This window comes from Lupinus angustifolius, chromosome LG13, assembly GCF_001865875.1.
Source record: "Lupinus angustifolius cultivar Tanjil chromosome LG13, LupAngTanjil_v1.0, whole genome shotgun sequence".
Taxonomy (NCBI): domain Eukaryota; kingdom Viridiplantae; phylum Streptophyta; class Magnoliopsida; order Fabales; family Fabaceae; genus Lupinus; species Lupinus angustifolius.
In genome coordinates, this window is record NC_032021.1 from 6,776,162 (window position 1) to 6,803,425 (window position 27,264).

Sequence of the window (27,264 nt, forward strand, 5' to 3'; positions counted from 1 at the left end):
TAATGTATAATGGTTATTATTATATCCATTCAATATACTGTTCTCCACCTAGTAGGAAAAGGGTGTCTGTTAACATTGTTCTTAATGTAGAGAATGAGACACAAACTGGTAGAGAATAGTTAAAAGTTGTGACTTGTCTGAGAGATAGAATCTATAACATTCACCATCAGACATGTTCCAAAACTCATGTTTTGTGCATGAACAATCCAAATTCCTAGAAAAGTGGCTGCAACATTTGGCATGTTTGACTTGTTCTAATCAACTATTTTTCATTATGGTTTGATCTTTCTCTATTATAATCAAATATCTAAATAAAGCCAAAACAAGTCATGAACCAGAATTCTCTAAACCACAATGTTGCTTCCACATTCTTTGCCTAATTACAAGGAATTCAAAGTCCTGTGATAGTTGTCATCCCTTCCTTTATCCACCAAAAGCATTAGAGAGCAAAACAACCCCATTATAGGGGATCCATATACACCCTTTTTCAGGCTTCTTACTACTCTAAATTCTAAATCCAATTCACCCCTTCACCTCTCACCCCAGGAGGTATGGGGAAGATAGGAAAAAAACACAACTTTTCGGTGCGCTTTCTATCCTCCTTGTCATCTTTCAAGATGGTTATCCTCCTGGCCATTTTTCTCTTGACCTTTTCCTTTCCTGCATATTCATCTTTTACTCCTAAAGATAGCATACTCATTGATTGCGGTGCCGAAAATGCACCTACTCTTCCTGATGGAAGACAATTCAAATCAGACCCTCAAGCTAATTCTTTCTTACAAGCCAATGATGACTATAAGGTTTCAGCTGAAGATGATCCTAGTCTTCCTTCACCTATATACAAGACTGCAAGGATTTTCATTCAGGAAGCTAAGTATTCCTTCCATTTGGCTGAGCCGGGATATCATTGGATTCGGCTTCATTTTTATCCGATAAAAAACAATGTATTTGATCTTCAGAAGGCCACTTTCTCTGTTAACACAAATGCATATGTGCTTCTTCATAGTTTCAATGTTAATAACAATGACAAGCCAATACTAAAGGAGTACCTCATCAATGCAAATGAATCACAATTCACCTTGGTCTTCATTCCCTTGAAGAACTCTGCTGCATTTATCAATGCCATTGAGGTTGTTTCAGCTCCTGGTAACCTTATCTTTGACACCGCGGCTGCCCTTTTCCCAGTCGGCGACTTCTCTAGCCTAACGAGTTATGGTATCCAACCTGTTTATAGGCTCAACAATGGAGGACCCTTGATCACCTCATCAAATGACACCCTTGGAAGAATTTGGGAATCTGATGAGCCTTTCCTCACAAACAAGAACTTGGCAAAAAGTGTCTCGATCGCCACAAACGCAATTAAGTTCCCTATTGACACACCAACAATTTCTCCTCTTATTGCACCACAATCTGTGTATGCTTCTGCCACTGAGATGGGTGATGCTGGTGTTAATCAGCCAAACTTCAATGTGTCATGGAAATTTGATGTAGACACTTCTTTTAGCTACCTTGTTAGATTGCATTTCTGTGACATTGTCAGCAAAGGGCTTAATGAACTCTACTTCAATGTCTATGTCAATGGGAAAATGGCAATTTCTAACTTGGACTTATCGGCTATTACCGGTGCCTTGTCAACACCGTATTACAAAGACATTGTGGTTAATGCAACATTGATGACTGAGGGACTATCAGTTCAGGTTGGGCCAGCAAAGGCTGAGGGTGGAAATGCCAATGCCATTGTGAATGGTATAGAGGTGATGAAGTTGAGCAACTCAGTGGATAGTTTGGATGGAGAATTTGGTGTTGATGGAAGAAAGATCGGTGGTTCGAACCGTGGGACAGTTGCAGCTGTTGGATTTGCCATGATGTTTGGAGCATTTGTTGGTCTTGGTGCCATGGTGATCAAGTGGCACAAGAGGCCTCAGGATTGGCAAAAGAGGAATAGCTTTTCTTCATGGTTACTTCCTCTACATGCCGGTGATACAAGCTTTAGTAGCAGCAAGGGTAACATGTACTCATCAACAATGGGATTAGGAAGGTATTTTTCCTTTGCAGAGTTGCAGGAAGCAACCAAGAACTTTGATTCCAAGGCCATTATCGGTGTTGGTGGATTCGGCAATGTGTATTTGGGTGTGATTGATGAGGGGACTAAAGTGGCTGTCAAGAGAGGAAATCCACAGTCAGAACAAGGTATAACAGAATTCCAGACAGAAATTCAAATGTTGTCCAAGCTTAGACATAGACATTTGGTGTCCTTGATCGGATATTGTGATGAGAATGAAGAGATGATCCTGGTTTATGAGTACATGCCTAATGGACATTTCAGAGACCATCTTTATGGGAAGAATTTGCCGGTTCTTTCTTGGAAGCAAAGGTTAGAGGTCTGTATTGGATCGGCTCGTGGCCTTCACTACCTTCACACTGGAACAGCACAAGGTATCATTCATCGCGATGTCAAGACCACCAACATTTTGATTGATGAAAACTTCACGGCCAAGGTATCCGATTTTGGACTTTCAAAGGATGCACCTATGGGCCAAGGTCATGTTAGCACAGCAGTGAAGGGTAGCTTTGGTTATCTTGACCCTGAGTACTTCAGGAGGCAGCAATTGACAGAAAAATCGGATGTCTACTCATTCGGTGTGGTCCTTCTCGAGGCACTATGTGCAAGGCCAGCCATTAACCCTCAGTTGCCCCGCGAACAAGTAAACTTGGCCGATTGGGCAATGCAATGGAAGAGGAAGGGCTTGCTTGACAAAATTATTGACCCTCTTCTTATTGGTAACATCAATCCCGAATCAATGAAGAAGTTTGCTGAGGCTGCTGAGAAGTGTTTGGCTGATTATGGAGTTGATAGGCCTTCAATGGGAGATGTGTTATGGAACTTGGAGTATGCATTGCAGCTTCAAGAAGCTTTCACACAAGGAAAAACTGAGGATGAGAATGAGGCCAATTCCTCACCTGCTTCCACACCTTCCATCAACTCAGAAGACCATGACACATCACCACCACCACCACTACCACCAGCTGCGACTACTACTCCGCAACCAGAAGTAAATAACAACCATTCAGCACAAGTACCACACACTATTGATGACCATTCTGGAACTGCAATGTTTGCACAGTTCACTGATCTTAATGGCAGGTGATGAAATCCAAAATTTATTTCTATGAATGGAACATTCCTCAAATGAACTGATAAAAGGTTTGTGACCAAAAAATTCTTGTATTGTGAATGGTGTGTGATACTATTTGTACTTGTCTGTCTGTTGTATACCATGTGTGGTGTATAATGTTTCATGGTAGCAAACATATGTATCAGATATGTAATAAGATTTAACCTACTACTGGTGTGTAAGTATATATACATTAGTACCATGAATCATATGGTCTTATATTATTGAATTTGTAGTATTTTGTTATGTAATTTTTAGAGAGTAATTGTAGAAACAAATTCAATGAAACTAGCTACTTGGAGTAGTGAATGGACCCTTACATTTGTAGAAGACAACATTGTTGAATTCTCTACTGTTATCTGAAAACAGTGTCAAATCACAACCTTACATTTATTAAATTATGGATTGAGATTCTCTAGTCTCTACTGTTATTGGAAAACAGCGTCAAATTACATTTATTTTATGTTGGAATTTTCAATGTTGCATCACAGACTTACATTTATTTTTAATATATATTTATATAGGCATGCTGATTCAAACTTTTAAATACAAACAGTTAAGAAACATATTTTTCACATAATGGATTTCTTTGTTATCATATAACCTCTATAATATATTTTTCACATAATTTGTATGTTCCAACCAGACATCATCATCCATTTATAGCATTGGATTTCATTGTTTTCATATAACCTCTACTCTCAGTTTTGTATAACTTATATGACAATCTCCAAGTCATGAAAGATTGCAATGTCCTTGACCAATTTTGCTATGTCGTAACATGAGAAAGATAGCTTTGGTGAAAGACAAATGACATTTCAATACTAAGATATAGATACATGAGAATAATTGATAATTGAATAAGATACCCAGTTTGCAAAACTTTGTTCACTAATCTCAAGTATGAGAGAGTCAATCTGTGAGGTCAGTGATCCTCTCTGTCAGGCTCAGCAAGAATAATAATACATGCTGCTGCTATAATTTGTCATGTACAGAGAAAAAACACAAGGGTGAAAGAAAGATTGAAACTTTCTGAAGCAAAAAAAACTAATAGCAGCAGAACTAACAACTATGGCCAAAAGAATCTCCAAACCTCCCTATCAATACAAAATTAGGATGTAAGAATTCGTCTCGATTTCAGTTCATGCATGTAACTTCACAATCTTCTCTTTTTAAAACCATCTAGATTATCCTCAAGCACAACAAGATCGTCTTCATCGTCGATTACTTGCAATTGCTTGTGATTCTTTGTTTCAGCAACAGCTTTTGAAACATCGGAATCATCATGAAGTTTTCTCTTTTTCAAGGGAGAAACTATGCCTATCTCATCATCCTTTTCAGATTCTGCAGCTGCTATTGTTGCATCTGACGTGCTTGCGCCATTACCAACAGACTTGTCCTTACTTTCTGGTACTGACACAGGTTGAGTCCATCCTAAGAGAACCATCCCATCAGGTTCTTTCTCTTCGTCAAACTCCTCTCTGTTAATACAAAAACAGCAATAGAACAATATAATTTGGCAGTGCAGGGAAGACTACCGGGCTATGAACCACAAATACTTCAAGACGGTTGCCATACCAGTATCTGATACTTATCATAATGGATATTTTGATACTTTTTAAGATACTTTTGTCTGTCTTTCAATTATTTTATGATTTTTATCCACATAAATGCATCTGCAACACGTGTCTGTGCTTCCTAGCTAAAGGATAAAAGGATTACAAACGGAAAGAAAAGACAAAGTACCTTAATTCAGGCTTAAAGTACAAAAATAGGGATCAGTAAAAACCTGTGTTTGATGTTAATATTGCACTTGAGCTCCTGCTGATAATCCTCTACTGTAAGCATTGTCCCACCTGTTACTGGAGAAGGAAGCTCGGATAGAACCTGAAAAGGCGAGAAAACAGGTTAAATAAAATGCAATGCCAATTTTAACCGAGAGACAAGGAACTTACTTTTTCAAGGTTGGCTTCATAAATTGGAACCATGTCATCCTCAACATCACCAGCTTCATAAAGAAGAGATGAAGCATTCATGATAAGAGGAAGGTCCATTCCAAGCTTTGCCTTGACAATCTTTTCAACTAAGTCCTTCAACTTCGAATGGTTTGTGTTTACTTCAAGCGATAAAGGCGTCTGTTTCCCACAAAAACAGTATATTGAGTGAGCATAGTTGTAAGAATGGTCTTATTTTTAGGCAACAAATGAGACGAGGGAAGATTTGACATGCCTCAGAACAAACATAACAGGACTTGTTAGGTTCAAATGGCTCCACTGGCATAAGCAGCATGTTTCTTGATGGATGTTCCAGACAATATGTCATTCTATGAGATGACCAAATAAGATTAGAAAACACATTATTGAAAAAATTAAGTTAACACTAACTTGTAAAGTACAAAGAATAGTACATTGATTGAGAATTTATTATAGGAACTCAGCATAAACAATAACAGAGAAGATAGCCTACAAACGTGAATTGAAGTTAAAATATGATACAAAAAAAGAGAAGAAAAAAAGAGCTCCATAGAGTCCCATGGCACATCTGATAATGGGATTTTGTGGAAAATATTTTGTGCTGAAACCCATAAAAAGGCCATGAAAACAATTTTGTCCAAAAGCTAATCTACAGTCAAACTTTCTGTAAAAGATCAATGGCTTCAGCAAAAAATAAAAAACTGCACCAAATAATAGCATCACTCATGTCCTCTTTGAAGTTAATGGTTAAGTCAACATATTCAAGGATGATATCATTACTGAACATATCCAAGAATCAGTGTCACAATGCATGTTTTTTGCGGATTATATGTCCTAGTTGGAGCATCAAGCCATCTAAGAGAGGAATTAAATGAAAAGCTAGAAATGTGGGGACAAAGTTTAGAAGAATATGACATTCATATAAGTCGAAGTAAAACGGAGTATATGGAGTGTAAATTTAGCAAGAAGTGGATAAATCCCACCATAGAAGTGAGAACATTAGAGATTATATCATACTACAAGTCACTATATTTGAGTATCTAGCGACAATCATACAATGTGATGGGGAAATTGAGGGAGATGAAAATCATAGGATTCAAGCCGGGTGGACGGAATAGCGGGGTGCTTCAGGTGTCATATGTGATAAACATGTGTCACTTGAGTTTGAGGGAAAATTTAACCGCACAACTATAAGACCCACAATGCTATATGAGACCGAATGTCAGACGGTAAAATGTCAATATGAGGGAGACCAAGAAAAACAATAGACGGAAAAATTAGGAAATACTTAGAGATCAATGTTTTGTCAATAAACATCATTTATTAGATCCATGTTGTCGACTTCACCTAGTGAACATCATTTATGATGGAACATTCATGGCACTTATAATTATGAAATATTCAAAACAAAATACAAGTAAACCGGATGTATTTTCTTAGATTTAGCACTAACTACATCATTATACTATGAACTTTGTTTTCCTTTGTCAAAAGGTTAGACAGTGGTATCATTCTTCCTCAAGGCATGATTAATAATGTTTCTCAAACCTATAAAGACAGCAACAAAACTACTTCTCCGTTTATTTCTGTGAACAGTAGACACCTATGGGTAGTACAACTATACAACCAATGTGAAACATAGAATATGCAGGAAAAGGAATCAATCATACCTATAACTTTGAATGTCATTTCGCAGCACTTTCATTGCTTCAATGACAATCAACCCAGCAATAACAGCGTTTGTTGTCGCAACAGCATGCACAATATTACCAGCAATACCTTTAGCTTCAAAAAGGTTATGCAGGGGGATGCCAAATGAAGCAGCCCGAATGTTTGCAGCTGCAGTAACAAATTCAACAGCTAACTGATCATCTTTATCAAAGCTCAGATTGCCAATTTCCTGCTCAAAAATACATTCTAATAAAACATGATGGAAGACAAAAGGTTCACCGCTAAGCATCTAGATGGAAATATGTAGATGATTATTAATATGCTCAAAACAACAACACAACAAAACAAGAGCCAGATCACACCTTTTCCCTCTTTGTGAAAAATAGTCTCAGTGCTTCTAGAAATATTCTAGAATTTTCTTTAACACTCCAGATATCCTGTAGATTCTTCATGCCCAAAGATGCCATAGCAGAAACTGATAATCCATCATCTGATGCATGATTATTGGCCACATTTCCATTCTGTGGAGCCAATTCCTCAGACAAGACATCCTTGCTGTATATAGGTTTTGGTCTAGTACGACTTTTCCATGTCTCTTCATTAGACAAAGCTAATTCAATGTTATACCCAAACACATGATCAAAGATTTTCCTTCCGTATTCTTCAATGTCCTCATCTTTCCTACGTTCAAATACATCCTTTACATTTTCGGATGAACTGGCAGCATCACTTGATCTTACATTTAAATCATTTTCCTGATTCTTGTCACCGAGCAACTTAGCAAAAAGTAGATCTTTTGCCCACACAATACAGTGAACGAACTGCCAAAAACATTAAAAATTAAATAGATGAAAGCTTAGAACTCATTAGTCAGAACAACAACTACCAAGCCTTAGTCCCATTAGTCAAAAGTTGTAAGAAAAATGAAATTCATAATTCTAATCAATGTCCAATTTGATAATGGAAATCTAATAGCTTGAGAAACAAACTTATCCATTGTCTAGGAAACAACAAATGGACTAAAATATGGGCCAAAAATTAACTGCCTGATAACCATCCATCAAAATACATCAATTCATTATAAAAGATTCCATACAATGAAAATCCACATTATTCTATGGATGACCCAAGGTCGGAGCATATGAAGTCAATATATGCATGGTAACGACTCAACTCAATGACTCATCTTTAACGATCTACAATCTTGTAGGGCTCTTGAAAAGCAACCTGTACTAGTCTTCTAAATGTTTCTAAAAAATTCCATTTAGAACGCAACGAACTCCTGCGGCGTACAAATGAAAATGAAAGCCAGACCATACCTTTGATGGAGTACTTGTGATAGTACAAACAGGATATGTCTTGGGAGCTGGTTTAGGCTGACACTCGTAGCACTCCGTTTTTCCCTTGACATGTACAGTTACCTGCTTTCAACTACTAACTATATCACAAATATGATGGAAAAGCTGCATCTTAGTATATCACAACCATCAAAATGTACATTGAATAATTGACATGTGCAACCACCAAATGTAATGAACGTTAGTATATTGTAATAATTAATAAACAAAATTGACATGCACTTCCCCAAAAGATGTTAGAAATTGAGACGTTCAAACAGAAAAATGACCTCAAATATCACAACAGAACAAATCAAATCTAAAATAATATAAATATTAAGAATTAATAACATTTAACCACAATTTATTTCAGACAAAACTTCAAAACAAGCATATAAAAGGAGCATTCACTGAGACTTTAAAGGATAATCACTGAAGAAATATATATACAAAATAGCTGGTAAAAAAAGTTTGAAAATGCCAAACAAAGTCAGACCGGTTAGTGAAAAAACCAGTTCTCACAGTATAAAGATGACCAGATAATTATTAATCAATATTAAGTCAATAAATTAACCCTTAAGCATATGTAATAATAACAATAAGCATGAAATCCAGAAATGGATGAGTTATCAAGCACCCAATAAATACCAAGCAGAATCGATTTAATACGCTGAAACAGAACCTCCTATAGTAAATGAATGAGTCATCAAGAACCCAATAAATACAATTAATTACCTGTCCAAGGAACCCAGTAGTTCCACTTTCAACCAAAGGAACATTGGCTGCCAAGCACAAGCGGTTCACATGTCGGCGTGCATCTAGGTTGTCCAGTCCATTTAGAACAACATTAAATTCCTTAAAGAAGTCCACATTGAAGTCAGGATCTTTCACATTTGCATGGTATGGTGTAATACTTATGCCGGGCCTAAATTTTAAGACAGCATCTCTAGCAACCTGGTTAAGAACTTCATCAGATGGCTGTACAACTGAAACCAATATAATCATTAAAAGCAATAATGGATTAACTTACTTTGGCCTTGGATTGTCCAACATGTGATTGTCGAAATAAAAATTGTCTGTTTAGATTACTGACTTCTATGGTGTCCATGTCAATCTGCACATTGAAAATAAAAAGGCATTTTAATGTTTCAAAGAACATCTTAGCTTAAGACCCACACAGATAGTTCAAGAGATAATGTGTGAATGACATATTTTAGTCAACTCCTTCCTAATACACACAAAACTAACACCCACAAGTAAATGCTACTACTACAACTGCCACTAAATAGAGGGTTGACTGATTACTGACAGCGAGACTAACAAGTATCAACTCAAAAGTAGAAAGTAAAAACTTGCATAACATTCTTCAAATTAGTACAGTATAATTCTTGAAATAAATTTTTCCTATTTGTCAGCATGTGAAGATATAGAGAAACATTGCGGTAGTTGAGATAGATTTCAACCCATTTCAACCCTTTAAATAACTCTTGCGCTCCCTAAACAGGAATATGCGAAGTGGTCTCTGGAAAAGAATTGCAAAACAAATGACATTACTAATTCTGGTTTTCAACAAAATTTTAAAGGGGTAAGATTCAAACAATAAAATGTCAGATCCTTGTTCAAAATATGTATGGCAGAGACATTCCACTCCGAGCAGTTCCATTACAGTGTAACACGAAACTCATTCTGGGTAAGGTATCATCCAACAGTCAGCAGATCTTCCTTTTCCATCAACCTATAACCCCCACTTCCAGCTATCAGTCATAATAACGTCGATATACTTCTATCGTCACATTCCTTACCACAAACATGAACTACTCTTAAAAGGCAATATGATATTCAAAGATCCTTGTAGATTACAATTATATAGCAACTAAAACTCAAGGTCCCCCAAACCAAATTGCAAGATCAGCAACCACCCCACAAACCAATACCCTAGTTTCACATTGATTACCATAAAAGCGCCAAAAAGCAACCGTGTAAGCACCCAAATTGCTCCCTCCACACGGGACAATCATCCATGTGTTATTTTCACATTAATAATCCTCACACCAAGGCAGAAAATTACTTGAGACTACAAAATTATGTAGCCACCAACACTCAAAGGTTGGAGATTCAAAGAAGAACACGGAAATGACCAACCGAAACAAAAGGCAAGCTACCAACTCAACCAAAAAATCAATTTGCAAATTTAAACACTTCAATTAAGAGCTCGAAACAGTTCAATCTTTTCAAAGTGAACAAGAATCAATCAATTCTCACTACCACACACACTTCCCAACTTAACAAACAAAGAAATTACTTAAAATAAATTTAAAAAAATAATAACATTAGTAAAATAACACACCAAGGCGCCAAATTTTTCAAACACCCATCTCATGCAACATATAAAGCTGGAAACTTTAACAAAAAAATGAAATACCCAAGTATACAAAAAACCCTAGACAAGTAACTGAAAATTTTAATTTAAAAAAATAGTATAAACAAATCCTTAATAAGAAAAGGAACCAACTTTGACCCCTTAAAAAGAAGGGTACTCACGATGTGTATGTCAGAAAAACCGGAGAGAGCGAGGGTCTTGAGAAGCTCACATCCAATTCCACCAGCACCAACCATGAGCACTTTTGCTCCCTGAAAACACAAAAACGACATCTGGGGCATTAAAACGACACTATGGTGCAATTGAAGAAGAGAAGAGAAAAGAGGGTTTTTTTTACCTTAATATCTGCAGTGAAGTGAGGGAGCGTAGAAGCCATTGGAAGTGAAAGTGAGTTTGTCTGTGTAGAAGAGGAGGAAGAAGAAGAAGAATCGTGGATACTGGAAAATTGAAAAATATAAATAAGAGTGAATGAAGGGAAAATAAAAGAAAATGTGTTTTTAAATACAAAAAAGGGTGTGTGCCTGTTGAGTGAGGAGAATCGAATTGTAAATAAAAGGTGTGTTTTTATTATGGCTTCATCATATTAAACATCATATTCTTCATCTTTTGTGTGGTTCCACTCTCTTATGAGAAGAGGAAAAAATGAAGTATGAGATCTAAATAAAATTGAGATGGATGTTTTTGCCTCCATGTTTGGTCTAAGCTTTTTTGTTGAAATATAAATTGAAAAAAGCTACAAAAGAAGGTCAAAAAGTATTTACATATTTCTACATTGTTATTTAATGAGAATGTAAATTTTCATGTTTTTATATTGTTAGTTGCTCTAACGTTATAACTAGGAGTGAGAATAAACTAGTTCAAGTTAATCCATAATATTAATATATTTGATGGTAACTTAAGGTCTGAATACATATAATATGTTAATCTATTATTATAGTATCTTGTTAGATCCTAGAAAAAACTAAAAATATAAAGTTCAATTTTTATGATTAACTTATTGTGGGGGTATGTGGGGGTAAAGTTCAATTTGTTAGTACCTTGGTGTCACTTAGAAGTCTATTTGAAAGAACAATAAAGTTAATTTTCATGTTAAAGTTATGATAGGCAATAGTTACATGCATATAAACAAATATATTATACTGATAAATTGATCAAACTGTAGAGGTAGGTATGTCAATGGATTATTATCATGTTATATATGATAGGTTTATTTAAATGGGTAAGCTTATCAAACTTCAAAAATTATTTGGATGTTTCAAGGTTTGTTGTCTTTAGTTGAGTAAACTTTTTAAACATAGGCTATCATATTTTGTAGGTCACGCCTAACAATTTCTAAATACAGTAGGTTATAGGATCTTTTCAAAAGACGTAATTTATTTTTGTTACTTATTTCCTAATGATCGGTGAAATAGAAATCATAGGATCTTGAATCTCTTGATTCTCACATATTATATAAAACAATGATACAAAGTCATATCTGAATCCTTGAATCCATATTTTCTCATCTACTCATTTGATATACCTTTTGAGAGAGTTTTGGTATGATGATCTTCCTCAATCAAATCCTTAATTCCTTTTGGACCTTCGTTTTCTCTCTCTGATGGAGAGAGATGAAAAATATTTGTGATTTGGTGTCTTGGGATCATAATCGTTCATTATGTGTTAACATGTGGAGTTCTCATTACCTTCTATAAGTTAACCATTTGGGTATCCACTCATTAAGTCCATATTTGTTATCAATTTTAGAAGTCGTACAGGTTGTCAGAAATTAGATCATTTGTTTTGTAACCAAAAAATAAATAACTAATAAAATTGTATTGAATATGATGTCCACCTTAATTAGAAACAATGTTGCCAATGGTAGATGGCGGCCCATAGCGGTTGTCAAAATTTAGCCATAAAAACGTTACGGATGGCGTTGCAGACAAATAGCGGACATCATCATGGCGGTTGACAAAAAATAAATAAAAAATATAATATAATAGGAAAAATAAAATAATAAAGACAATAACACAAAAATCAAACAATAACATAAAGTTTAATAAAAATCATTAAATATCAATGTCTCATAATTTCATAAGATCACTAAAAAGTAACATAAACAATACTAATAAGTCTTGTAAAGACTCCCAACTAAAAATCGAAGGAAAGCACAAATATAAAATGCAAAAGATTTAATTTTCTAAATATCATCTTCCTCCTCAACATCATCTTCCACAGCTGCAAACTCAGCAACATATCCTTCAATTTCTTCTTTACCCGAGTCATTACATTCAAAAGTTGCATCTTCTTCTTGACTTTGTCCATGGTCCATTTCTTCATCTACTCCTTCATCTAGTTCTTCAAGTATTTTTTGATGGTGAAGAACCACCCTTAGCTTTCTTAGCTTTTCCTCTTGAACATATAAGTATAGGGTTCTTTATTTTTTTGATGCCTTGTATTCATTCTAGGCTCTCCAATCCCTGAAGCCATATAAACAACATCCCATTGTAGATCATCATCAATCTTTAAAAACCCTCTCATTTCCACATTCATCATCATCACTATCCATCTCCCCAACAAGTCATTCATTACATTCATCAATGTTATTAAGGGAGATTGAGTCAACTTCATCCTTGATGTTATATCTCCGTTTCAATGCTTGATTGTATTTAACATAGACCAAGTCATGCATTCTTTTAATATCAAGCTTATTCCTTTTCTTGGTATGAATCTGCAATATTCCAATAAATAACTAAGATGAGACACTTATAATTTTTTAAGGTAAACCCAAAAGGAATATAAGTAAATAATTACTTGTTCAAAAACACTCCAATTGCGTTCACATCCCAATGCACTACAAGTCAAAGACAAGATTCTTATAACTAATTGTTGCAAATTTGGGAATGATGCATCAAATGTTCTCCACCATACAGCTACAAAGGTGAATTAATTTGTTAAGCAATTGACTTAAATATAACAACATATTTTGTAAAGTCAAAGATATTTTATTTCTTACCTGGTGCCATTTTTGTCTTCATGGCTATAGTTGTGGATGATCTAGACATTCCACTACCATCTTTATATGTTTGCATCTTCTTCATCATCATGAATTTTGTTTGTGTATTGGGTGAAAACTTATGAAGGCAAGCATGCAACCCACCTATAAACTCAGGGTCAAGTTCCATACTGCGATTTGCATAATAATATTCCGAATTTAACATGTGACCAACCGCATGTAATGGGCGATGAAGCTGACAATTCCATCTCTCATCAATGATCTTAAAGACATCCTTGTATTTGTTCTTCTTCTCATTGAATACCTTTATAATGGCCGCCTTAGCCTTATCCATTGCTTCATAAATATAACCCATGGCTACCTTCTTCTCACTATCCACGAGCTGAAGCACTTTCGCAAGAGGTCTCATAACCTTCATTGTATATGCTATATTCTTCCAAAAGCTTGACATAAGCATAATTTTTGTTGCTTTCTTTCCTTTGGTTTCTTTGGACAATTTGTTTCTTGTCCACTCATCTGAGACAAAAATCTTTCTCAAATGTGTCTTCTCCTCATAAAGTCTTTCCAAAGATAGAAAGGATGTTGCAAAGTGGGTCACTGCATGCTTCAACAACTCCCTCTTCTTTGTGAAGTGTCTTATCAAACTTTGTCGCTACCTCATTTTCATGTACGCGACGAGAAATGCAAATAAATGCAATGAAGTCGTCATCGATATTTTTTAGAGGAAAAACATGAAAAACCAATTTTTGAAAATATGGTTGATTTGCTCAAAATAGAAATTGAGTTCGGGAGTCAGTTACGGATAAGGAAGGTATTAGACACCTCATACCGCCCGTTATAAAAACGGTACCTAGATCACTTATGTGGATATTTATTCAAAACATTAATTTTACTATAATTTTTTTTTGTCTCACAGAGGAATATCTGCTCCTACGTATCTCTAGCTGCAATAGAAAAATCAAGGTCACGTAGTTCTTTCGAAAATATTTGTTTAATCGATATTTTTATTTTATTTTTTATAATAGGATAAGATAAATCGACAGAGCACGAGTCCCATAGTGCACTATCTCATCACTGACTTAATTAAATTATTTTTGAAAATGCTAATTTGAGGTAACGCGACAGGGCACGTGTCTCATAGTGCACTACCTCTCATTTATTTAATTAATTTTTTTAAATGTTAATTTATGGTAACGCGACAGGGCATGAGTCTCATGATGCACTACCTCTCATTGATTTAATTAACTTATTTTTTAAAATATCAATGTAAGGTAACGCGACAAGGCACAAGTCTCATAGTGCACTACCTCTCATTGATTTAATTAACTTATTTTTTGAAAATGTCAGTTTAAGGTAACGCGACAGGGCACAAGTCTCATAGTTCACTACCTCTCATTGATTTAATTAACTTATTTTTGAAAATGTCAATTTAAGGTAACGCGACAAGGCGCAAGCCCCATAGTGCACTACCTCTCATTGATTTAATTAAATTATTTAAAAATTTATAAGATAAGGTAACACAACAAAATACAAGACCTATAATACACTACTTATACCTCTTTAAATCATAGTAATTAACAGATTTAACTATAATGCACCATCGTTAACTATTTATCATTTTATGTAACAAATAGTAATCACTATATTTTATGACATAACATTTGGTTAAACTAAATAGCATAGACACAAACAGTGACACTTATAAACAAACATATGTGACTCTTTTAAACAATTTAGTATAGAAGCCCTTTATGCATAACAATATAACACTAGGTGAAAAAGAAATACTTTAATATGACAATAAAATTATAAGAGGGAGTAATATTTTCTTAACTAAAAAACAAAACTCAACAATGAAAAGGTGAAATAAAAATCCAAGCCCCCTGCACTCGCTGTCAGGGAGTTTTAACACTCACAAACTCTAAGAGTATATACAAAAAATAAAAAGTAAAAAAAGATAAAATGAAAGCACATTTTTACCTCAACAACCTACTCACAGCACATACGTCATACCCTCAAGAATCTCAATCTTCATGCCTCTGTTGGTATGGAAGCAGGCTATGGACAGCGAGGAGTTCCGAGCAAGGCACCAAGTAGTACCAATTTCAGCTTGCGCTTCAACCGCCTCTTTTTTTTAATTAAGATTCATGACCCCTTGTTAATGCTTTTTAAAATAGTGTTTACATAGAGGTTTAGATTAGGGTTACACTCTTAAACTAATGGGTCAACTAAGCCCAGTTGCCACTCTTAAATTAATCTTTATTCATCATTTATTTACTCAACACTTTATTACTTTATTTTTTTGACAAATTAAATTACCCCGGTCAAAATTGGGTGTTTACAAACTCAAAGTACTTGAATGACCGTAAATGAAGCCAACAAGAGAGATAACCCTTTTGATTGTCATTTTGATCCTAGGAAGCTTTCCGATACCTTCCAACATCAAATCTATGTAATGTGCTGCACATGGGGTCCAATAAACTTTTGGTCTTTTCATTTCTAACATCTTACCAGCTAGAACATAGTTGCTCTCATTGTTTGTTATAACTTGCATAATATTTTCCTCTCCGACCTCCTCCACGACAGCATCAAGCAACTCAAATATTTTATCGCCGATTTTTTCAAAGTCAGACTCATCCACAGACTTGATGAACATTGTCCTTGCAGTCGGATTCACTAGAAAATTAATAATACATATTTGTTTCCTATTAATCCAAGCGTCAAACATGATGGAGCGTCCAAATCTTTCCTATTGCACCTTATGATGATGTGAATACAGATGATGCATGAGTAATGCGAAGATGTTTGTGGTGATGCATGTATGATGAGTTACACATATGTGATTAACTTGATTATCATTATGAAGTTTGATTGATATGAAACCATAACGCTTCCTCGGTAGACAATAAATAATCAAGCCGATATTGATCATATCATCTTTCTTTTTTTGGAATCTGCTGGGGTCTGCCTTTTTTCCTTACAGAAAAATACATCATTCGTTCCTCGTCGATATACACCTTGAGGCTTAGTTCTATTGAGTTTTTTTCGCTTGAATCAATAGTGAAAGACATTATCATAAGAGTTACCTGATTATGTAGTTCAAATATCATATTTATATAACTTGAGACTTATCTAAGTGAACAAGCGCACATAATGTATAGTAGGGAGATGAATAAATTTCTTCTATTGATATTCAAGGAATTTTAATAGGAAGATATAAGGATATATGTCTTACGAGAGGTACTATAAGTTACAAAATTTTGCAAAATGTTTGCCCTAGTATAAGGTATCTGCTCATTTATGAATTGACCTCCCAAGATGGCCGGATAACTGGAGCATCGTGCTAGCCTTGTTTGGTACTCCCAAGAACTTGATATTTCATCTTATAATGCTAGAAACTTCTACAATTCCAACTTGATGTGCAGACGGATGGAGGATTCTGGCTTACCCCATTAGTAGTAGACTTTCAAGAGAGTCACATTTTCATTGCCCTAACTTTTGCTTAGATTGCTCTTTCGAGTTTTCAACCTAACGAGCTTTTCATTCTTACCCTAACTTTTGCTTAGGTTGCCCTTTTGGGTTTTCAACCTAACAAGTTTCTCATTCATACCCTAATTTTTGCTTAGGATTACCATTTTGGTTTTCAACCTAACGTGCTTTTCTTTTATTTCAAGTTTCTATTTATAGTCATAGACACTCTTGATTGTGTCATTATTCATAGGTTTGGGTAAAACATTTTCATCCATGTCTTGTAAGACTAGAACAAGTCACAAAAATTTTGCAAATTTTTTGCCCCAGTATAAGGTAATTGCTCACCCATCAATTGTTCTTCTGAGATAGCCGAATAACTAGACCATCATGCTAACATTGTTTGATTCTTCCCAGAACTTCTTACTCATTTCCATATTGCTCGAAACTTCTATGATTCCCACTTCATGCACAAACTGAGGGTGATCTTGATTCGCCTATAGCATGATGGACTCGTAAGAAAAAAATGCATTTTTATTGCATTAACTTTTGCTTAGGTAGCCCTTTCGAGTTTTCAACCTACCACACTTTTATTGATACCCTAATTTTTTCTTAGGTTGCTCTTTTGAGTTTTCAACCTAACGAGTTATTGTCTTTTTTTTTCTTTTTTTTTCCTTTTTAAGCATATAATCTCTTAATCGCGTCTATGTTTACAGGTCTGAGTAAAATGTTCTCATCCATGTCATGCAGGATCAGAGTCGCCCTTGAGAATGCATTCTTGACAATCTAGGGACCTCCATAACTTGAGGTCTATTTTCCATGAGCATCTTCTTGATTTTGGAGGATCTTTTTAAGTACTAAGTCCCCAACTTCGAATTCTCTAGGACTAACCTTCTTATCAAACGCCTTCATCACTCTGCCTTGGTATAATTGACCATGATGGCAAATGGCTGCCAACCGTTTCTCTTCAATCATGAGCAATTGCTTATACTTGAGGTTAACCCATATCGACTCTTCTTGCTCTACTTCCATCAAGACTCTTAACAAGGGAATCTCTGCTTCTATGGGTGAAACAACTTCCAACTCGTACACCATTGTTGTCTATGATGCCCCACATATTCTTCCATTAGGGATAACTTATGACTCATGGCCGCACCATTGACGAAAACATCAACGTGAGGATGAGGAAATCATCTTTCAGACTTGCTTTGTTCAAATTTCGGTAGTTCACCCACATTCTCAGTTTCTCTCATTTTTTGGGTTCCAATACAACATTAGCCACTCATTCTGTATATCGAGACATTTCTATGAAACCTAACTGCCATTTTTTCATTATTTCTTCCTTTACTCCTCGACCATCTTCTCTATCACCAAACTCAATGGGATGATTATTAGGTACCGTGAAAGAATCAATTGATAAATGTTCAAAGTACCTTATAACTAGACAAAATATTTACAAAATTGTGATACATGTGTTAATGCGCGAAACATCGGGGAAGAAATAAGACACGAAATATGGACGTTCATAAAGGTATGGCAGAAGGGTAAATATATGCGAGTGAAGATGATAAAAATGGATGAATGATGAGGAATCTTTGGATAGTCATGCAAATTCACTAAGATATTGTATCAAGTAGCATAAATATAAGTCCAAAGAAAATTCAAAGCGTATGAATTACAACATAATCAAATAATTACTATGCAACTATGTCAATCATCGGCTTAGATCGTTAGTTCTTTAAAACTTCATTATCTTCATCTGGAAGGATGACATTGTTCATGAACATGTTATCTTCCTCCAAGGCACTAATGAAAAGGTGGAGATAAGGATCAATGGTAGAGCCTTTCTCCTCTTCCCGTCATATATGTCGACACCTAGATTCCTTCATTTTGTGAATTATTAGACTTCATTGTTGTTCGAGCTCTATTAAAAATATGACTTTGATTAGCGTTGTTTTCCCTAGGTTGCGCAATGATTCCAATTTTGAATTTGTAACTCCAAAGGAGTTTGGCTTAAAAAATTATTGAGTTATTGAAACTATTTCCGTTATCAAATGAAGAACTTTCCATATAACAAGTTAATCATCCCACAACCGTTTTCTAGGGTTATAACCCCTCTAGATTGTAAAATGGTTGACGACAATCATAGAGAGAACACACAGGCCCCACAATATGATTGCATCTATTCTGTTGAGTATTTTTGGTCTTACGATATATAAAATAAGACATCATTTGATAAAGGATTTGAAAAATGATAATATTAGTCATTTAATGGAAGTATGATTTCAGTAATGCATTTCACATAAGTGATGTAATGGATGTTACACTAGCATGAATGTCGTGTGAATTCCCTCTTTTTCTTTTCTTGTTTTTTTTTTGTTTTTTAGAACACGATATGCATGAAATTATATGAATGGTTGTATGCAAAAGTTCTACATGGGTGCATGAATGCAAGTATGTAATGAATTTTATTTTGAGTCTATGGTATGCACATGGATGTTATGACGTTATTTTTTTGTTTTTTACTTTAAATTAATGCATGATATGTATGTTGATGTTATGATTTTTTTGACATGCATATAGATGCTATTATGATTTTTTATGAGTGCATGATATGCATGTGGATGAAATTATGAAATGTTTTTTTGTGAGCCTTCCATCGCGGCACAAGGATATCAAAATGCAATGGTACCTTAATTCATTCAGACTCATGTGACAGTGAGTCATTACGATTGCGGGATGAAAGTTTTCCCGACTTTATGCCGAATAATAAATAACAATAAAAAAATGTATACTCTCGTGTCCTATACAAAGGTGTTTGATCTTACAAGGTTTGTTCGGACTAAAAGGTTGTACTCTAGGGTGAAGTTCTAATGTCCATATATGCAAAATTTGGTGGTACTAGACTTCCTCTAGGTCCCCGGACTGCCATCACTAGTGGAAGCTGACGACTCAGATATCATGAATATGACACGAAGATGTGCGAGACACCATATGAGTCATATCCATAATACCCAATAACAATTCGAGTGATACATCAGCGCATTATTGAAATATGCACGAAGACCCAATGACGATAAGCCAATGTATCGCTAACAATAGGTGAATAGGCCTGGTAGACAGCCGAAGTAACAATACATGAACAATGAAGTGTATGAGGGAGTGTACAAACCTCAACATAGTAATGCATAAAACCCAACAATAACCCCAAAACCTGTACATAACACTAAAAACACGAACTATACATACAAAAGTTGTTTACAAATAAGTAATAAGTAAAAACGACAACAAAACAAAAACAAAATGAAACGATAAAATTAAAATAATGAACTAAATATTCACACAATTAATTTTAAAAGGTCTGACTCTCAGGAATCCCATTAAAGTCACCATGATGTCGCTACCTCACCTTCGTGAGCGCGACGAGAAATGCAAATAAATGCAATGGAGTCGTCATCGATGTTTTTAGACGGAAAACATGAAAAACCAATTTTTGAAAATATGGTTGATTTGCTCAAAAATAGAAATTGAGTTCGGGAGTCGATTACGGATGAGGAAGGTATTAGGCACCTCATACCGCCCGTTATAAAAATGATACCTAGATCAGTTATGTAGATATTTATTCAAAACATTAATTTTACCCTCACATTATTAAACAAAATAAAGAAAGAGAAAAAACATTTTTTTTATTTTTTTATGTCTGACAGGGGAATATCTACTCCTACGTATCTCTAGTTGTAAAAGAGAAATCAAGGTTACGTAGTTCTTTCAAAAATATTTGTTTAATCGATATTCTTTAATTATTTATTTTATCCTAATTTTTATAATATGATAACATAATTCGACAGGGCACGAGTCTCATAGTGCACTATCTTATCCATGACTTAATTAAATTGTTTTGGAAAATGTCATTTGAGGTAACACGATAGGGCACGAGTCTCGTAGTATATTACCTCTCATTGATTTAATTAACTTATTTTTTTGAAAATGTCAATCTAAGGTCACGCGACAGGGCACGAGTCCCATAGTGCACTACCTCTCATTGATTTAATTAACTTACTTTTTGAAAATGTCAATTTAAGGTAACGTGACAGGGTACGAGTCTCATAGTGCACTAACTCTCATTGATTTAATTAACTTATTTAAAATTTTACAAGATAAGGTAATGGAACAAGACACAAGACTTATAATACACTACTTATACCGCTTTAAACCACAGTAATGAACAGATTTAACTATAATGCACCACCGTTAACTATTTATCATTTTATGTAACAAATAGTAATCAATATATTTTATGACATAACATTTGGTTAAACTAAATAGCATACACTTATAAACAAACATATGTGATTCTTTTAAACAATTTAGTATAGAAGCCATTTATGCATAATAATATAACACTAGGTGGAAAAGAAATGCTTTAATATGACAATAAAATCATAAGAGGAGTAATCTTATCTTAACTAAAAAACAAAACTCAACAATTAAAAGGTGAAATAAAAATCCAAGCCCCCTATACACGCTGTCAGAGAGTTTTAACACCCACAAACTCTAAGAGTATATACAAAAAATAGAAATTAAAAAAAAAAAATGAAAGCACATTTTTACCTCAACAACCTACTCACAGCACATACGTCATACCCTCAAGAATTTCAATCTACATGCCTCTGTTGGTATGGAAGCAGGCTATGGACGGAGAGGAGTTCCGAGCAAGGCACCAAGTATCACCAATTTCAACTTGCACTCCAACCGCCTTTTTTTAATTAAGATTCATGACCCTTGTTAGTGTTTTTTTAAAATAGTGTTTATATAGGGGTGATTATGGTTACAATATTAACCTAATGGGCCTACTAAGTCTAATTGCCACTCTTAAATTAATCTTTATTCATTATTTATTTACTCAACACTTTATTACTTTAATTTTTTGAAAAATTAAATTACCCGATCAAAATTGGGTGTTTACAAACTCAAAGTACTAGAATGACCGAGAATGAAGCCAACAAGAGATAACCCTTTTGATTATCAATTTGATCCTATGAAGCTTTCCAATATCTTCCAACATCAAATCTATGTAATGTGCTGCACATGGGGTCCAATAAATTTTTGGTCTTTTCATTTTCAACATCTTACCATCTAGAACATAGTTGCTCCCATTGTTTGTTATAACTTGCATAATATTTTTCTCTCCAACCTCCTTCACAACAACATCAAGCAACTCAAATATTTTATCGCCGGTTTTTACAAAGTCAGACCCATCCACAGACTTGATGAACATTGTCCCTGCAGTCGAATTCATTAGAAAATTAATAATACATCTTTGTTTCCTATCGGTCCAAGCGTCAGACATGATGGAGCATCCAAATCTTTCCCATTTCACCTTATGATCCTTCATCAAGTCTTTTGTGTAATTTTCCTCCATTTATAGGAGTGAGACTCTCATAGCATAGTAGGTTGGAGGTGGCAAATATGGTCCAAACTTTCCGATAACTTCAAGCATTTCACGGAAGATGTCCAACCTTACCAAATGGAAAGGGAGGCCAACTTGATACCAAAGTCGAGCTTTGAATTGGTGGACCCGTCACACAACTTTTTTGTCTATAGCCTCTTTTATATTTGTTTGGCGCAACTTCTCTTTCTTACTTGCAGTCTCTAACTTTCTATAAAAAAGATCTATTAGGCCTTTCTTTTTCCTCCCAACAACACTGCTAGTTGTTTGTGTTATTTCTTCAAGACCTTCATTGAGTGTGCACTCTTCATCACTATCACCCAATATATCCCTAGCATCTTGCACAACCCTTTGATGTGTTGCAACATCCTTATGTTGTTTTTCTTTGAAAATTGCCCAAAGTTCTTCTCAAACTTCCTTGGGACACTCAGTACATGTCTTAACATTGCCTGACCTTTCATCAAATGATTCTTCAATCTAGTAATTCCTCATCTATAGGTACTAGAGCAAAAATTACAGATCACATTGTTTGTGTCTTTTTCTGTTTGTGATGTGCAATATTTCCAACCAACATCTCTCGACCTTCTAGTAGCTAAAGATGATTGACCTTGGTTGGACATTATGAAGAGTTACTACAAAAGTGCAAACAACATATTTAAGTGACAAATTGTATATGATAATTGCAATATATTAGGTGAAATTGCAATATAATAACCAATATAATAATTCATAATTACAATATTGTTGGGAAAAATATGTGATAACTAATATGATAATTGGAATGTGATAAAGCAAACTTAAAAAAAAGTAAACTGAAAAAAACAACTAATTTGGACAAAAAAATCTGAAAAATAAAATCTTAGAAAAATAAACTGCAAAAAAATGTAAACTAGAAAAAAAAAGTATTATAAAGGTAAAAAACAAAATTAAAAATAGATGAAGAGATGAGAAAACAGGAAGAAAAAAAAGATAACGAAAAATATAGAAAAAGAAAAGCAATGAAAGGAGTTAACAAACCTATAAATGGTGGTATTGGTGGCGGCGGCAGAGGCAGTGGCGGTGGAGCAATAGAGGCAGTGGAGGCAGTTTTGAGAGAGAGAGGCAATAGAGTGAAGATGCAAAAATAGAAATAGTTAGGGTTTTAATTTTTAACTCATGAATGAGCCCAAAAAACCTATCCCAACCTATTTTTTTAAAAAAAACTGTCAATGAAGTGATTAAATTTCCGCCATCACCGACATGACGACTTTTTTAACAAAAGGCGGACACGACCATATGGCGGGAATTTCCAAATCGCTAATGGCGGTAGCCCAAAAAACGCCACCGCCATCCGCTATGACCGCAATTGGGCAACACTGATTAGAAATTATGAATTTCTAACAATCTCCCACTTGAGCTTCATATTTTTATTAAAATAATTATATCACATATTCTTTAGATGTGCATATGTACACTATTTATATTTAGATTTTTCCTTAATACAATCTGGTTCATCTCATATATCAACTATAGAACCACTGCGGTCTTAATCACATTCAAGCATGACTCGACCACGATGATCACCATGCCAATATACTCAATGACATAGATCAAATATGGATAAGTGACATGAAAATTTTATGCAATATGATCTTAAACATGTCTATTTCCAACTGGTCCATATTTATTCTTTAGTGAGATCAATCCAAAGTCCTTAATTGCAACACAATAGTTATAATATACAAGTTCAAAATAGAACAATAAATCATCAACTTTATTATGCATAAAACTATATATGACGTCTAAAGTAAATCATAAAACATATAGACTTCCACTGAACTACGGTATTTTAAGGAGCAGTAAATATGAGTAATGCTGATACTGGAAAATTAATAAATATAAATAAGAGTGAATGAAGGGAAAAGAAAAGAAAATGTGTGTTTTTAAATACAAAAAGGGTGTGTGCCTGTTCTGTGAGGAGAATCGAATTGTAAATAAAAGGTGTGTTTTATTCTCGCTTCATCGTATTAAATATCAAATTCTTCATCTTTTGTGTGGTTCCACTCTCTTATGAGAAGAGAAAAAATGAAATATGAAATCTAAATAAGAATGAGATGGGGGATTTTGTCTCCATGTTTGCTCTAAGCTTTTTTGTTGAAGTATAAATTGATAAAAGCTACAAAAGAAGGTCAAAAAGTATTTACATATTTTTATATTGTTATTTAATGAGAATGAAATTTTTTACATGTAAATATTTCTTTTTATTTAAAATTCAATAGTTGTTTATTATTTAGACGAAATTCAATATAATTGCTCTAACTGTATTTACACGACATGGTCTGCTCTTTACGCTGAATTATGTGGAATCTTTACTAGCTTGGAACTCTTAAAGTATAGGGGTTTCAAGAAGGTGATTATAGAATTTGACTCTTTATGTGTTATTTGTTTCCTTGATCAGTGTTGCCAAGACTCGCATTCAGTGCATGCTCTCATTTGGCTGATTAAAAGTTTGATGGAGGGAAATAATCACTATGTTTGGAACCACATCTTTAGGGAAGGAAATATTGTGGCAGATACCCTTGTCGAGTTTGAACTATCCATAGGAATTAATTTGAAAGTTGATGTAGTTCCTGATTTTTGTTGGTTTCCTTTTAAGTTTGATCTCACTGTTTATTTAATTGGGTTAGCTTATCAAACTTAAAAAATCATTACTTGGTCTAGTGTTGTAAGGTCTCATTGATTTCCAAGATTGAATGTTCAATTTCAGGGAGTGACACTTGTTGGGAGGGGTAACCACAAACATCAAAATGAATTAGTTCCTTACCCAAAAAAGTTAAAGATATCTTTAATAGTACCAAAAAAAAAACTTAAAAACTCATTTTGATGTTTCAAGATTTGTCCTGTTTAGTTGAGTTGACTTTTTAAATCATAGTCTATCATACTTTGTAGGTCACGTCTAACAATTTTCAATTATAGTGCAGATTATAGGACCTTTATAAAAAGACTTATCTATTTGCACCTCTGACAACAGCACACATTTTAACTACTAAACAACCATATTCCAACTAGCATCTCTTTATCTATCACCTAAAATTATCAGTCAGGCCCGACCTGTAGATTCGACCTGACCTGTCTCAACCTGATAACTTAGGGATAAGTCTGACCCATCTAAATAAATAAAAAAGGATAGACTCAATTAAAGGGATACACCTGTCGTCAAAAAAGGATGGGTTCAGGTCTATGTTGTCACTCGACTCTTCCCTTATAGTCATATATCAAGAATAGTTGAATAAGTATCTATAATATTCATTATGTTCAGTTCACATAACTCATATACCTGTAAGCTCACACAACATATCCACATTATTTATCATATGATCCTTATTTCTTACCATTTTCTCATTGTCTAATTTTCCTTACCCTTTTTGTTTACTTTGTTAACTCTATTTTAAGTTTCATTTTTCAGTTAATAGCTAGTTATTGTACTCATTATTGTGTGAACTTTTGACTATTGACATGTTATTGTCATTTTAGTTCTCATGTGTTTTTTTATTATTTACAAGAACACTTCAGCTTATGTTGACACTTGAGAGTTTAACTGTTCTGAAATTTTCAAACTCTTCTAAAAATTTTAGTCACGTGATTGTGATAGTTTTTAGTTTAAGGGATGCAATTTACGGTTTGTAGTTTATATACTTATTTATATGATATGCAGATTTTAATTGAGTTTATATACAGATTGTGATGATTTTGATTATGCATGCTTAAAGATTTGAGGAAAAAATATATATTTGTGATTTTGTCTTTTTCCAACTCAGACTCATTCATATCTTGATCCGTCTTATTTTGGATTCGTCCCTCACGCGTCCCATCCTAATTAGGGAGGGGTTCGAATTTAAATTTGACCCGATCAATATTTAAGGACAGATGATGAATATACTTAACTCGTCCCAACATGTGTCAAGCTCACCCTACCTAAAATCATGAATAATTAATTATTAAACAACCACATTCAAACTTCAATATCTTTAGAACTAAAGTTATCATTATCGCTCATAATAAATTTTACATAATTTATTGTTTTAAATTTTAGTCTATATAACTTTATTTAGGAATATATTTTTATATGAAGTAGGAGGCGTGCAGAAGCATCACATAAGGGTAAAGAGGAGACAATAACATGGGGGACTATACCAAAACCCATGGTAAAAATAGAGAATTTCCAAATCTAGAGGTGAATATGAGTCGAGTTGGGTTTTGAAAAATTTATCTCTTACCTAACTTTAAATGTTGGAAGAGACAGTCATACATCTGAAATTGATTAGTTCTTTACCCAAAAAAGGGTGAAGGAACAAAAAAAACCTTAAACATTGGTATGATCATTTTTTTTGAATTCTGACATAGACTTGAAACTAATTCAACCCTAAGGCTTTGTTTGAGAGTTAGGAGGGAAAGAAAAGGAGAGGGATGAGAGGGTAAAGAGGGAGGAGGAAAGGAAGGAGAAGGGAGAGCAAATCCAACTAAAACCCTCCCTTGTTTGGTAGTGTGGAATTTAGATAGGAGGGGATGGAGGGTTAATGTAATACAAAAAAACTATTTTACCCTTCTTCCTCCTTTAAAAAATCAATAGTATGTTATGTATTATATGTTATAGAATAATATTAGTAAGGGTAGTTAGGTAATTTGGCTTATTTTCCTCCCAAAACATCCCAATTTGGGGAACTAGGTATTTTGGCATTTGGAGGGTTTGAGGGGGTTTGAAAAATCCTTCAAACCCTCCCATCTCCTCCACTAAACTCCCAAACAAGGGAATCCTTCTCCTAAACCCTCCCC

At 34.4% G+C, this 27,264-nt stretch overlaps 2 protein-coding genes across 3 annotated transcripts in view; one reads left to right on the forward strand and one right to left on the reverse strand.

The window, feature by feature from the left end:
• Positions 434–27,264, forward strand: part of LOC109325635 (probable receptor-like protein kinase At4g39110) — a 27,562-nt gene continuing 731 nt past the window's right edge. The window contains exons 1-2 of one of the 2 annotated variants that reach the window (XR_002105171.1): positions 434–3,216; positions 23,656–23,665. Coding sequence is in view for 1 of the 2 variants with exons in the window: in XM_019558108.1 (XP_019413653.1) it covers positions 552–3,149 (2,598 nt within the window). In the remaining variant the exon portion in view is untranslated. Of the gene's footprint in view, positions 3,481–23,655; positions 23,666–27,264 lie in introns of those variants that run through there. The other variant, XM_019558108.1, reaches the window with a different exon arrangement.
• LOC109325636 (SUMO-activating enzyme subunit 2-like) lies at positions 3,977–11,237 on the reverse strand. The gene is made up of 11 exons (XM_019558109.1): positions 10,875–11,237; positions 10,699–10,788; positions 9,188–9,271; positions 8,893–9,111; positions 8,140–8,241; positions 7,183–7,641; positions 6,820–7,049; positions 5,406–5,499; positions 5,132–5,311; positions 4,966–5,063; positions 3,977–4,657 (listed from the first exon to the last, which is right to left on the reverse strand). The coding sequence occupies exons 1-11, from the start codon at positions 10,911–10,913 to the stop codon at positions 4,333–4,335; spliced, it is 1,920 nt and encodes a 639-aa protein (XP_019413654.1). The 5' UTR covers positions 10,914–11,237; the 3' UTR covers positions 3,977–4,332.